This window comes from Protopterus annectens, chromosome 6.part0 (genome assembly GCF_019279795.1).
Source record: "Protopterus annectens isolate FY-2018-M chromosome 6.part0, PAN1.0, whole genome shotgun sequence".
Lineage (NCBI taxonomy): Eukaryota > Metazoa > Chordata > Ceratodontiformes > Protopteridae > Protopterus > Protopterus annectens.
In genome coordinates, this window is record NC_056737.1 from 826,094,847 (window position 1) to 826,109,062 (window position 14,216).

Sequence of the window (14,216 nt, forward strand, 5' to 3'; positions counted from 1 at the left end):
TTCAGTAAAAATACAACAACAGAACATTTAATGTGTTTTAAATAATTTTAAGAAATAGTGTCATGTGATATGCTGGCTGTGGTCATGTGATTCTTGTTTGCTCTTATTTAAAGGTTGACTATTTTGTGTAATAGTATTAGCATTGAGGAAGGGTGTTGACCCAAAAGCTTTGCCTTAATAAAGTTTTGTGCTTGACTTTGGAGCATTTTTTGTTCTTCGAGATCTTCCAAAAATTAGAAGTGCCAATGCTGCCATCCTCATTTATGATCTCATGCCTGCTAGAACACAAAGCTTTATGACATCAGGGTGGCTCCCTATTGAAATGCTGTCATTCCAAACTCCCAGCGCTAATACAAAAAAAGAAAAAAAAAATTAAACTGCAAGAGAAGAACTAATCTCTAACATCACTCTTCTCCTTAAAACCTTTTAAATGGGGGCAAGCCCCACACATGCCCAAACATATATACCAATTATGTGATCATGGTACCTGGAGTAACAGGAATATCCTGAGAAATAGCCATCTCAGACTCAGTATATGCAAGCGTGTTTTTTCTGCCATTCACGTTCTCTTGTTTGGAACTCACTCTAGCATGTCCCGACATTTCAAATGATTACCCCATCAGGGCAATGAACAAATGCAACCGTGTAAGAAATGGGGAGTTCAAGGCTAAAACTACTGCTCCCTCCTAGCATGGATTGTGATGATATCTGGAACAGCAGAAAGTGGAAAATAAATTGTCAAGAAGCACCGAGTTTACCTAGGTTTCGTCTTTAATCCGACTTCATCAGAACAGCAGAAAGTGCTCAGCAGGTTGGGAATAGTGCTAACCTAAGGGTATCACAAGAATTTCAAGTTGACCAAGCTGATCACCGTAAAATGCTTTCGGGGCAAATTACTTGTGTTCGATCATTTTCATTTTCAATGCAACATAAAAAGAAAAAAAAATGTTAACCAGAAAAGCAATACAATATGTGTCACTGTAGAAAAAAAAAAAAAACATTCATCACAACAAATACTAAGAAAATTACCTCCAGCTCTGCAGTTATTACCTTCTGTTTGCTATACACGTCTAATAGAGAGTAAGCAGTAGTGGTTTTGCAACATGCACAAACTTTTGTTACACAATTCTTTAATGCAATAAAAATCTAGAGTTAAATGTAAACTCTTACCATACTTGACATCTGGAACAGTAACAGAGCTCTCAGCAATATTAGTAGACAAGATGATCTAAATAAGGGAAAGTAAAAAAAAAAAAAAAAAAAAAAAAAAAAAAAAAAAAAAAGAATGAAAATAGGAAAACCTAGTATTATGATGCATCAAAGTCAAACTTCAGGTACAAAAACATCCAAATAGCAAATTCTGTTACAGCACAGTTCGAAAGTGAGCGAAGTACCAAACAGTAAAATCAATGCTGATTTTTTAGTTAGTTATGCTTAGCAACCAAGGCATTTAGGCCACAGTACAAGTGAAAACTGGAACTATAAAACAGACAATACATGGCATTAGTTGCATATATACACCTTAACAAAAGGTTGAAAACATCAGTGCACCTAAAATATAGCAGTAATGCATTACACATAGTAAACATTTTAAAATACAACAAAAAGCAAAATGCAAATTTAAAAATAAAATTATACTACATACTAAATGGAGGATAAAAACAAACGTTATCTTCTCAGACTGTACAAGCCTCCATTATACCTCTCTCAATTACATTTTTATTCTGTCAGAATGCTTTCAGGTCCAAGTAGAGCTGGACAATACAAGTCTGGAGGAGAGTGGGAACCCAGTTTATACATAAAGAATGAGGAGTTACATCAGGGAATGTTAAACTGAACAGACAAGTAAGGAGAAGCAGGAAAAGCACCATAAAACGACTTCATCCTTAACATACAGCAATATGTTAGACTGGAATTCTAAAGCAGTTTTCACTGCTTCTAATGTCCGTATGTAGGGTATCCCAGATATCTGGGCCAAGTGTTAAAGTGTATTCCAAGAAAACTAATGAATTGGTGGCTCTTTAAATTACCAAGCCTGTCAGACTAAGATCCCCAAGAAAGCAGAAATTCACCCTCAGATGCAGTCTTGATGATCTCTCAATGGAAAGATCAGATTTTAGAATTCTGAAGACAAGTGTCAGAACATCAGGATCTCATTTTATAAGAAAATTAGTTCTAAAGGAGGGATGGCATAGCGATGTTCAAACACAGACAGAAGGCTAAAATCCTAATGCAGCATTGGAAAATTGAAGTATGTGCAGGGTTTTATTGGAGACATGAGCCAGAATGGAAGAGACCACACTAATTATGCTTGCAGGTGTCTTTAGCCGATGGCTACTTTATTATCATGAGTGATGAACCTGGAAAACTTGTTGTGTCCAAAAAGATTACAGCTGATTTTAGTTTTAAATGGAGAGAGAAAGTACAGAATCAAAGAAAATGCTAAGGTATTTAAATTATGAAGTCAGACAAGCGAAGACTGGTGGATATAGAATTAAGAACAAGCTGCAGAGGAAACTGCTGATCCCTGGGTTAATTATCAGAGGGGCAGAGGAGAACAGAGAAAGGAGCTGTGCTTGAATCCAAAGTGAAAATACAATAAGGAAGCAAACAGAAGGAAGGTGTGAAACTAGGCCACAGGCTATTTCTAAAATACAGCACCAGTAATGTAGCCATCATCCATAGTTTGTATAGAGTGAAATAGAGAAAAAATTAGTTTGGGTGCTTCTTCCAGGGTTTCTGTCTCATATCGCCTACTTAGAGACGGTCTTTGCTTGACTTAAAAAGCCATGTCGGACCCAGCACGGTTAGAAATGCTACATCTAAAGAAATCCCAAACCCTCCGCACCACAAGCTCCAGAGACCTCAACCTCATTACCACAATCAACAGAACGTGCTGGAGGGATAGGTTCATAACCCAGAGACTGCCCATGCTATGGAATAGACTTCCCATACATGTCAGAGCACCTCACTGGCCCTCTTCAAGAGAGATCTTCAGGAGTGGATGGGAAATAGAAAATTCGCCCCAGGGATCACTCCAGTGGCTCTACTCGACAGAGGTGCTGGGAACTAAGGTCAGGTGGCACAATGCCAGGGTTATCCTATGGGCTAGGCTTGTAAAGGCTCCAGGGCCATTAGCCTAGTATACACCTATGAATTATAACAACGAACGTACTAACAGTATGCAGTAGTTATTTAAACATTCTGATACATTACTGTAAAAAAAAAAAAAAAAAAAAAAAAAAAGTTTTCCAAAGTAGCTTTGGTAAGAGGGTAGGATTAAGAATCTGCAGTCAAAAATTGTGGGAAGATGAAGGCCTCTTTTAAGGGTGAGATGAAATGTACTGATGTAAGGAGAAGTTAAAATGTGACACTGCACTAAAGAAATTAAAGCTTCAAACAGTTTTAGGAATCAATGAATGATGCCACTACTGCCTTTGTCATTAATGACCTGATGAGAATGAGCAAGCATGCACTGCTACCTTGAGCATGACCAATACATTTCACACCCAGATAAGATTCAGACTGTAGAAATGGAGGGCAGAATTATGGCAACTGCCTTTTTATAATTCAGACGTTTCACTCGCAGTTCATTGCCTTACAGTATTAACTTACAATCAGTAACTGAATCTTGCCTTATGCTATTCTACATCCGAACACATACAATGGTTTCCAGGAGGCCAGTAAATACCTTTTCAGTGTCACCATTGCTTCCTGATTCTGTGGTAACACTATTTCCAGACAGTCTGGTTTGGCACTCCAAAGTAATAATCGAAGAACACTCTTAAAATAAGCCAACCATGGCATTATTTTATGTCAACTGTAGCTGAGCAGTCTCTCTCTAAAGACAGAGAGCAGACATAACATTTCGTCAGTTTTGTGTAATTACCCGTATGCACTTCAGCCAGCCACATGCCTTTATAGTTAAACAATATGCAAAGTGCACACTGAAAATCACATGTACAGAAAACATACACCCTAGTAAAAGATAATTCAAAAGTTTCAGAAAACACTAACTGCATTCTACATAGCACACTACTTACCCTCACAGTCCTGTACCCGTCTTCTAAACAAAGCATGGGATTAATTACTGCTAACTTGCAAATTTACTTAATAGCTGAAAACAAAGGCAAAACCATACAGGCATGAGCTTGCTGTATCATTGGGATGCAAGATGCTCTTTTCTTTTCATGCCCAAACAGTCCTTTCAAAGTTAACTGACTGCTTGCAGCCTTGTTGCAAGTCCATCGGCACGCAAAAGCAGTTGAGATTAAATGAAATACAATTCTTAGTATAAGAACCACATCACTGGCCGATAACCCGCATGCGGAGTCCTGGAATAAATCAATGTCATAGATTTAACCAATGCTTAATCTTTTAAAAAGTTCCCCCTTTCTACTTTGTACAGCTTCACTAATACCTTCACTTCCTGACCGGTCAATTTACAAATACTTTGTCCTGACATAGCTCGACAAAATAAATGCAACCTACTTAAGTTTAGCCATTTTTGTGAAACGTTTGTGAGATGCTAACTTTGAGTAATACAGACATGCACATATCTGTGCCTCTACACTGCGGTGGTGGTGCTGCAGTAGTGTTGTCGCCTCACAGTAAGACGTTGTCCTGTTCGATTCTCAGCTAAAGCGTCTTCTGTGTGGAGACGTGCGTGAAAGGGCGTACCTTGGTTGAAGGTTGTGCATCAGGATTAGCAACTCGGTATGTAAAAATCTACTGCCAATCATTAGCGGACCGGAGTTCCGCTGTGGCGACCCCTAACCGGGTAAAGCTGAAAGATGCAACATATCTGTGCCGCTGTTTCCCTGGAAACAGTTTTGTTTTTCCTGAAGTTTTGCTACATCTCCACTGACAACTCAATATCAGTGGTGGATCAACAAGTAGCTTAAATGTTTTCAGTGTTAACGGAAGACAGATGAAGTGTTTGGATTTATTTATTTATTTTCCATTATTAACACTGCAATGCTGCTGGGGCTGCTGCCCACCCAAATGTGCAGACTTCTAATGCAATGCTAAACTAAGGTCTCTCTCTTTTTTAATTTCTCTAGCTCTTTGGGGTTTCTAATACTGTGATGGAAATGGACCCCATTCCTAAGTCAAAGTACGATTAAGTTTCAGGAAATCAGTATTCTTTCAATCTTTGTTAGTCAGAAGTGCTCTTCGCAGCATCCATAATGTGCCTAGTAATGACTGCTTCTGCAATTCATATGGAGATACACGTATTGGTAACATATCCAAGTGAGACTGTAAATTATTTTTTACAAGACCCATTGCTTCTACTACTACTGGACCTGCCTGGGTATCCTTCTTCCACATTGCCCTCATTTCCGCCTGCAAATACTGGTATTTTATGACTTTGCGTGTGTCTCTCTCTCTCTCTCTCTCTGTACACAAGACACTGTAGTCACTAGGTGTAGCAATTTTAATGATCAATGCTACTTCTGTCTTCTTTTCATGGACCATTACATTTGGTTTTCTCATCTATTTTCTGAAGTATTGGTAATGGATGATCCCATGATATATAAACTTCATCATTTTCTATACTGCTTTGTGGCTCATATTTCCAGTATTTTTCAGCTACCTCAATATTATAATGTTTGCACAATCCCCAATGCAACAGGCCTGCCACATTATTATGCCTTTCAGTATACAATCCAAATGCCATTAGTATATCACTACCAGCAACAAGATGCAATACTGTTTCCAATTCTGTTTTACAAAATCTGCATTTGTCCATTTCTCTCAAATGTTCAACAGACTTTGCAAATTAACGTGTATGTAAGTCCACTATCGTGGGCCACCTATAGTGACCTTTCATCTTTTGGTTTAAATTCACCTCTTCTTAACCATTCATTCATGTGTTCAATCCTGATCAACATTAGGTTGTTCCAAGAGTTTTCTACACTTGCAACTATATTTATGCATTTTCCACATTTCTTGCTGTTTCATCTGATCCTTCACCTTACATTCTCTTTTGTTTTTTGGGGCATATTCAGCTACTTTCTAATTTTTATCTACTTCTGGTTTGATTTCCATTCTCGCTTGATGCCGATATGCTTCTGCTAAACTAAGCAGGGGAGTCATCTCCTCACGTTTCAAAACTTGAACTATGTTTGGGTCTTGTGAGGTCAGCCGATATGTATGCAGTCCTACAATTACAGATCTATACATATAATCAATTTTGAAGAGGCCCAAACCTCCTCCAGAACAGGGAATATATGATCTTGGTATGCACTGATTTTTGTAAATCACTTGATAAGCATTAAGCATCCTTGTTTTCCTGTCTAACCTATACAACACCTTTTGGGGTCAGTCAATCATTCCAGATCTAAGCTAGGACGGAAACAGCAAATTGGTTTATAGCTTGGACTTTGTTCCTAGATGTCAACACTGTTTTCGGTATTAATTTTAGTCTTCTAAAATATTCCCTACTCAGTTTTATTCACATTTGTTCATGTTTTACTGTTGATCCTTCATAAATTCCCAAATAATTATACACGTCCTCAAGTTTTTACATCACATTCCTGTCCCAAACTGATGTTTTCTTGGTGCTACAGCTTTCCAGCCTTAAGGGTTGGTTTTGCACATTTATCAAAACCAGGTGACATTCTTATATCGTCTGAAAAAGTTTTGACCACTTGCAGTTGTGCTTTCAGGTCCTCCTCTGATGAACTATACAGTTTTAAATAACCTACAAAAAGATTATGAGAAGTCTTTACACTGTTTTCTGAGAACCAAACTGTAGCTCTGAACTTATCTGTTATGTAGACAACTTAACCCACGGGCAAGAGAAAAGAGCAGTGGTGACAGAAAGTCACCCTGGAATATTCTCCTTGAAAAATGTTATCCCTGGAATAGTTTGTCCTTTATCATGGCTTAACTGCACAGTGGTTTGCCACTGTTTCATGGTCGCAGTAATGCAATCGATCAGTACAGGATGTATCATACATTTTTATGCACTCTTTTATCCATGAATGTGGGATACTGTGAAAGGCTTTTTTGTAAGTCTATCCATGCCATACTTGAATTCTTCTCCTTTTTACAGTTCTCCTTTATTACTTTGACAATAAATAATCCTTTGTTCCATATGACTTTCTTTTATTACCCTTTTGTTCTACTGCCATGATTGATTTTCTTCTAAATGACTAAACTCTGTCAGCATCAATTCCAGGATATAATTTATACGTTGTCGGAAGGTAAGTCATTGGTCTACAGTTTTTAGGATAGCTTGCAGGTTGACTCTCAAGTACAAGTACTGATTTTGCTGTTAACCAGGATGGTGTCTGTTTGGGGCGTGCATATAAATAGTTCTTATTCATTGCTAAACCTTCATGTAAAGATGTTGATACTTTTAGCCAGAAGCCGGGTATTGCATCTAGGCCTGGGGTTTTTCAGCTTTAACTTTGTTTCGATCTTTCTGGCCATTACTTCATCCAATTTCATATCCTGTACATTTAAACTTCTTATTCTTTCCTTTAGTTACTCTATCCATTTAGCATCTTTGTTATGTTCCACAGAATATTCATAGATATTTCTCCAAAATATATCAGTTTCTTCTTTTTTTGGTGGGGTTTTAATTCATTTTGCTTCGTTTCCCAATTCTCTATAAACCTTTTTCAGGTCATCAAAACATTGCTATTTTTGTAGTTTTCCTTTATATTTATCTGCATATCTTTTTCTGCCTGTGTTAATATTTTTGTTTATTATTTGCAATAGTACACGATAGATCCTGATCTGTTCTGATACCACGCACTGCTTTTATCATGACTATTTTTGTTGATTTATTCCCTCTTCTATACACTAACAGTGACGCTTCTTGCCTTAATTGCTTATTGTTTTCTCTATTTGATATTTCCATGATTGAATTCAATTTCTCCCCTTCATTTCCCTTACTACCCTGTGTTTTTGTGGTAAGATTGTTATTAATTTATTATATTGCATGAATCTCTGTGGACAGTTCTTTACCTAGTTCATTTGTTTTATCAAATGTTTAACTTTGTGTTTTATTGACTTTAGTCCATCTTTCATTGACCTTACTACGTCTATCCATTTCTATTAAATTAAGCAACTCTTCTCTTAAATCAACTTCTTCTAAACTCAAGGCACATTCTTTGTTCTCCATTTCCTGCGGGCATTCTATAGAAAGTTCCAGAGCATCTTCCATGCCACATTCGCTTTAGTTTCATCCTGTCATCCATTTTTATTTCACATGGGAACTCACTGGCCTATCACTCCACAACACTGACTGCATCAGAGTTACCACAGGTTCCTGCTCCTCCCCTTGCTGTGCAATTACACTGAACATGTGTACTAGTTTCCTATGGGAGGCTCCAAAGTATCTTTATATGGCAACTGATTAAGGTCCTAGTAGAGGGTTTTACTTGTCAGAACAAATCTTCATAACATTTCAATATCCTTCCTTTTCTTACAGTTTTTTTCAGTACAACTTAATCACACTTTCCCTAAAACTAACAGAACATGATCCTATATACCCCTAAACTACTTTCTTTGATATACATCCATATTATTTGATCAAGTTCTCTTCATTAGACACTTCTTTATTCAACACTTTCCTCAAGTCTTCCAAATGACCCAGAAACACTGCAAGACTATCAGTGTCAATAACATTTTAGCTATGCATTCTTATAACCACCACAAAGCATTTCACATACATTTTTATTCAATTCCTGCACCCTACTTTCACTGGTTACTGACCACCAATATATATTACTTACAGCTAGAAAATCAATGACTAATGGTTTCCTCCTCCTCCTCACTTGGTAGAAAACTGCACAACCACTTTTTTGGCTTCATACTTTTTTGCTCTAACCAGGATACGTTCAGGAAAACCACCAAAGGAAATCATCATTTCTTTGGTTCTGTATTCAAAAATAGCCTAATGTAACCTGCAAATAACTTTTTCAAACTACATACAATTATATCTAAGTAAGCTTCTTGTAACTACCTTGATCTACCAGTTCCTTCTACAATAATTATTTCTTACTACACCTGTATCATATTATCTTTCCATTTTTACCCCCAATTTCTTGTGAAATACAAAATATCATTTTAATATACTACTGACCAAATAGGCCTTGTAACATTTTCCTAAACATACTTAAATGCTGTGAAGCAAAAACACCAAAGGCTAAGCCACATTTACCTCAACTTAACATGCAATATCTCCCCCTATCATATTCAATCTCAACCTAAATCACCAAAAAGAATACCATTAGTATGATTTAATCAAGCAAAATAAAGGAATTTCCATAACAAAACCTTCACCAAATGTAAGACATTAGGTATACTTTCCATAACTCTAAATGTGTCTTTCCACTATCACCCATCTTCAAGCATCCATCATGTCCTATCCCCCTACTTCCCAATACTTCAGTTATTAAAATAATTTTCTTCCACTCCCCACAAATCCATTACACTTATTCCTAGTTAACCAAAGTCTAACTTTTTGAAACAAAGTGGCTACACTAATCAACCCTTCCTCTGTCATTATGCAAAGGATATCCAGGTTGCATATACCTACGCAGATTATAACACAGTCCTTCCCTAATCTTCATGCCAATTTCAATATTTCTTTTATTTCTTCCAAAAATAGCAATCATAAGTAAGCCAAATAACAACAGGCTCAATAAACACCTCGCCTTTCTCCACATTTTATTTCTATCTTATCCCTGTAATATGTGCACAAAAGAAACTACATATGTGTGTGTGTGTGTCTATATATATATATATATATATATATATATATATACATATACATACATACACACACACACACACACATATATATATATATATACATACACACATATACACGTGTGTGTTTGCATATAATATATATATATATATATATATATATATATATATATATATATATCTGTGTGTGTGTCTATATATATATATAATCTGTATAGCTATAATATATATATATATATATATATATATATATATATATATATATATATATATATATATATATTTATAATATATATATCATAGAAGGTTACTAGGTTATTGACCCTAGGGCCTTTACAAGCCTAGCCATGTTTTACCCTTGTTTTCCTCATCAGTGTGCAAATTTATGATCAGCATCGACTGTCCTATCCAACAGAGAACATAGGTGAAACCACCGGGTGGAATTTACGGTTTCCCATCCAAATGTCCAAGTTACGCTTAAACAGATTCATTGAGGAGCGTTGTTTAACTTGAACTGGATGTTTGTTCTAAAGGAGTGGCAGCCTCTGGGAGACATATCCGTCTTTCCAGCAAGTCCTGTTTATGTTGCAACTAGGTTAAGGTCTCTAGAGCAAGAGAGTCTTGTCCCATTAAATTTGTGGATGTGCAACATTTCCATTAAGGCAGGGTCTGAGACTGTTGAAGGCAGGGTCCAAGACTGCTCTGCAGGCTAAGTATAAGTTGCCTGTAAGCAGTCTGTATGATACAGAGTACAGTGACTGCCTTCAGTCTTGCCCATGTAGGTCATGCGACGAAGGCCTTGAATTTTCTTGGTGAGAAACCTCTTGAGGTCTCTCCAGCTGCTGCAGGTGTTTGGTGAGGTACATACAAAAGGGAGCATTGTACTCTATTATTGGTCTGATGAAGGATGAGTACAGAGGAGTTATAACCTCCTTCGTTTTGGATGCTACTCCCTTATTTAGGAGATGGTCAACATAGGAGGCCTTCCTCCCCACTGTGGACACATGATCAAAGTTAAGGCTGCTATCACCCTGCGTTCAAAAGTCTCTCACAATTTATTTATTTATATTTATTTGCAGTTGGTTTACCAGGATAGTCCACTGGGCCAAAAGAACCCGTTTTCAATGGAGTCCTGGGGAGAAAAGCTCCAAAAACAATTGGCAAGGTTACAATAAGGTATTTAGTTGCAAATTATACAATTCCTATGGACTTGGAAATTACAGTAGGCTAGAGTAGAAACATATACAAATATTACAATCTTGTATCGCTGGAAACAATTTACAATATAGAAACTGACAGGCTTTTACAAATTAGGGTGGGTTACACTGGAGATATCGTTCATACATTCAGGATGAGTAGCTTAATACAATCAAGAGAAAGGTATATGAGCTGATATAGAACTTTTCAATACAGAAACAAAGAACCTTTTCCATCTTAGGGTATATTTACACTTGGGTACCTTTAAGTATTCAGAAAAAGCTAATACAAGCAAGAGCAAGATCTATGAGTTTAGGAGAGTAAGTAGAAATTCCCATTTTGAATAGGGGAGGAGAAGTGGAAATTCTCAGTATGAGGAGATTATGGTGGGTGGGAGCAGGAACATTCCCACTGGGAAATTAAAGGGATTTTTTGAATGAGAAGTGATTTGTGATGGTACGAATGGGTGGGGGTAAGGAGTTTCAGAGAGGAGCAAGACTGTAGGATAAGAGATTTTTTCCAAGGGGACGAAATGGTTTATACAGTTCAATTAAGTTTTGGTTGTTAGATCTTAGAATTCTATCAGGGAGGTGCATTTTGAAGGTAGAGGAAAGGGATGGACAGAGGGAGGGGTTGAAGATGAGTTTGTGTGCAAGAGTCAGTTGGACGTAGGTGAAGTGATTGGGTAGTTCTAACCATTTTAGTTTGTGGAGAGCTAAACAATGGTGTGAAGAGGACTTATGGGAGGTAGCAAACTTGGCAATTTTGTTATAGCAAGAGGAGAGTTGTGTTTTGAGAGAAGATTGTAGGTTAGTTAGAAGTGGGGCTCCATAGAGGAGGGATGGGATGAGAAATGTGGTAGATAGGGTGAGTTTGGTGGGGGGGTGTAAGATAATGATTCTGTCTGTAGAGCATGCCGAGTTTTTGGTGTTTTTTTTTTTATGTTTAGTTGAAGATGAGAACTGAATTTAAGCTGACTATTAATTTGGACCCCAAGTAATTTGGCCTCAGATACCAGTTCTAGGGGTATATTGTTGTGACTAGTAATAGTGAAATTACTTGAATTGAAAAAGGTAGTTTTAGAGGGGGTGAATACCATTACTTTGGTTTTGGAGGCATCGAGTACAAGGTGATTTGTTTTCATCCATTGTTCGGTGGTTGAGAATGCATCTTGAGTAAGCTTTAGCAGTGTGGGGATGGAGGTAGCAGAGCAGATTATAGTTGAATCATCTGCATATTGGGTAATTTTAGTTGAAGGGATAGAGTTGTGGAAATCGTTTATGAATATATTGAAAAGCAGGGGACCCAGTATAGATCCTTGGGGAACACCGGCTGGGGTGTTGATGAAAGGGGAAGTAGCTTTTTTCCATCTCACTGCCTGATATCTATTGGATAAGTAACTAGTGAACCAGTTCAGAGAAGAGGGTGATAAGTTAAGCTTGGAGAGTTTAGTTAGTAATAAATTGTGGGAGATAGTATAAAAGGCTTTAGAGAGATCTAGTATGAGGGTAGGGACAATGTGTCCTGTATCCCGGGCTTTGTTCACAGCTTCCAGGAAGGAGAGTAGGGCGGTTATAGTACTGTGTCTTGGTCTGAAACCATGTTGTGTTGGAGTTAGTAGGTTATTGTCGAAGAGGTATGGTAGGAGTTTGTAGGTGAATACACTTTTCTAAAAGTTTAGAGATAGGAGATAGAATAGCGATGGGACGGAAATTAGTAATATTGTTATTGCTGCCTCCTTTGTGCAATGGAACAACAAAAGCCTTTTTCCAGATCTGGGGTACTGAGCTTTCTTGAATGGAACGGTTGATTAAAATGCTGATTGGGTAGGCAATGGCTTCAGCAGCTAAACTGAGAAAGTAAGAAGGGATGTTATCAGGGGCATTAGAGCATGTTTTTAGTTTCTGCAGTAGTTTTTTTATGGTGGATGTGGGTATAAGTTTTAGTGAGAATGGTGGGGGGAGGGGGGGAATTTGAAAATGTTGATGATGGAGTGGAGATGGGGGGATGAGCAGTGGTGAGGGGTGAAAAGTTGGTAGGGGAGGATTGGGGTGTAGTGGGGGGTGTGGTGGGGTTTGAAGATAAAAAGGATGAGGTTAGTTTGGAGATAGACTCAATGAAGAAGGTGTTGAATTGAGTGGCCAAGTCTATGTCAGGAGTGTTAGGGTCTGGGCTCAGGTTATCTGGTTTGTTGGGATCAAGGAGGGTAGAGATGCATTTCCAAAATTTTTGAGGGTTTGTTTTGTTGTTGTTTTGGATTATGGAGAAGTAATTTTGTCTATCGGAGATAAGTTTTTTTTACTTTGTTTCGAAGTGTTTTGTATTCGTTATGGGCTAGGGGAGTCCTATGTTTCTGATATGATGACCATGCCTTATCTCTACGGTGCATAGTTACTAGTGTGTTTTTGTTAGCCAAGGGGCAGTTTTGTTTTTTTATTCTTTTTGTTTTTATGGGGGCTTGTTGTTCTAAGAGGTTTAGAAAAGTTGAGTTAAAGTGGGCAACAGATTGTTCCAGGGCTAGAGTTTTTAGGGTGTACCAGTTGATTGCTTTTAGAGAGTTGGAAAAGGTAGTGGGGTTAAAGTTTTTTTTGGCAGCGAGTAGTAATAAAATTGTGAGTAAGATGTAGGGGTGAAGTTAGTCGGTGTGTGAATGTGGGCAAGTGGTCGCTCAGGGAATCAGGCAGGGTGCCACTATTTGAAAAGTAATGAGGGTGGGAGACTAATATCCAGTCTAGGGTACTATCACTAGTGAGGTTTTTTGAGGGCCGAGTTATGGAGTTGATCAGTTGGGAAAAGTTGTAAAGATTAAAGTTGAGTGGATTTGTGGGAGACTGTATTGCAGACCAATTAATATTCATGTCACCCATAAGTATAGTTTCATTATTAATGTTATTGGAAAGCCAGGAGAGGATATCTTCTAGTGTAGAAATATTGTTGCCTGGGGTGGGGGTGTAGAGGGAGGCTATGCATATGTGTTTATTTACTTGAAGCAGTGCCAGGAGTAGTTCTGTATTATTGAATTGGGGAATTGGCTTGTTATAAGGGGTAACTGTTAAGGTTGATAGGTATAAAAGGGCTACTCCACCACCTTTTTTGTTTGTTCTATCTTTTCTGATTACAGAGTAGTTGGGTGGAATTATTTTGGAATATTTTATATGACGTTTTAACCAAGTTTCAGAGATGGACAAAAAGTCTGGTTTGTTATATGAAAGCCAGGCATGCAAATTAGGGATTTTGTTAACTATACTTTGGGCATTTAATGAGGTGAGTAGTATGGGTTTATCTGTTGG

The 14,216-nt window shown here is 37.6% G+C and overlaps 1 protein-coding gene across 1 annotated transcript in view; it reads right to left on the reverse strand.

Moving 5' to 3' along the window:
- Window positions 1-14,216, reverse strand: part of TDRD9 (tudor domain containing 9) — a 2,841,455-nt gene that overhangs the window by 2,244,501 nt on the left and 582,738 nt on the right. Inside the window, exon 12 of the mRNA XM_044074496.1 lies at window positions 1,171-1,228. Coding sequence (XP_043930431.1) covers window positions 1,171-1,228 — 58 coding nt within the window. The remainder of the gene's footprint in view (window positions 1-1,170; window positions 1,229-14,216) is intronic.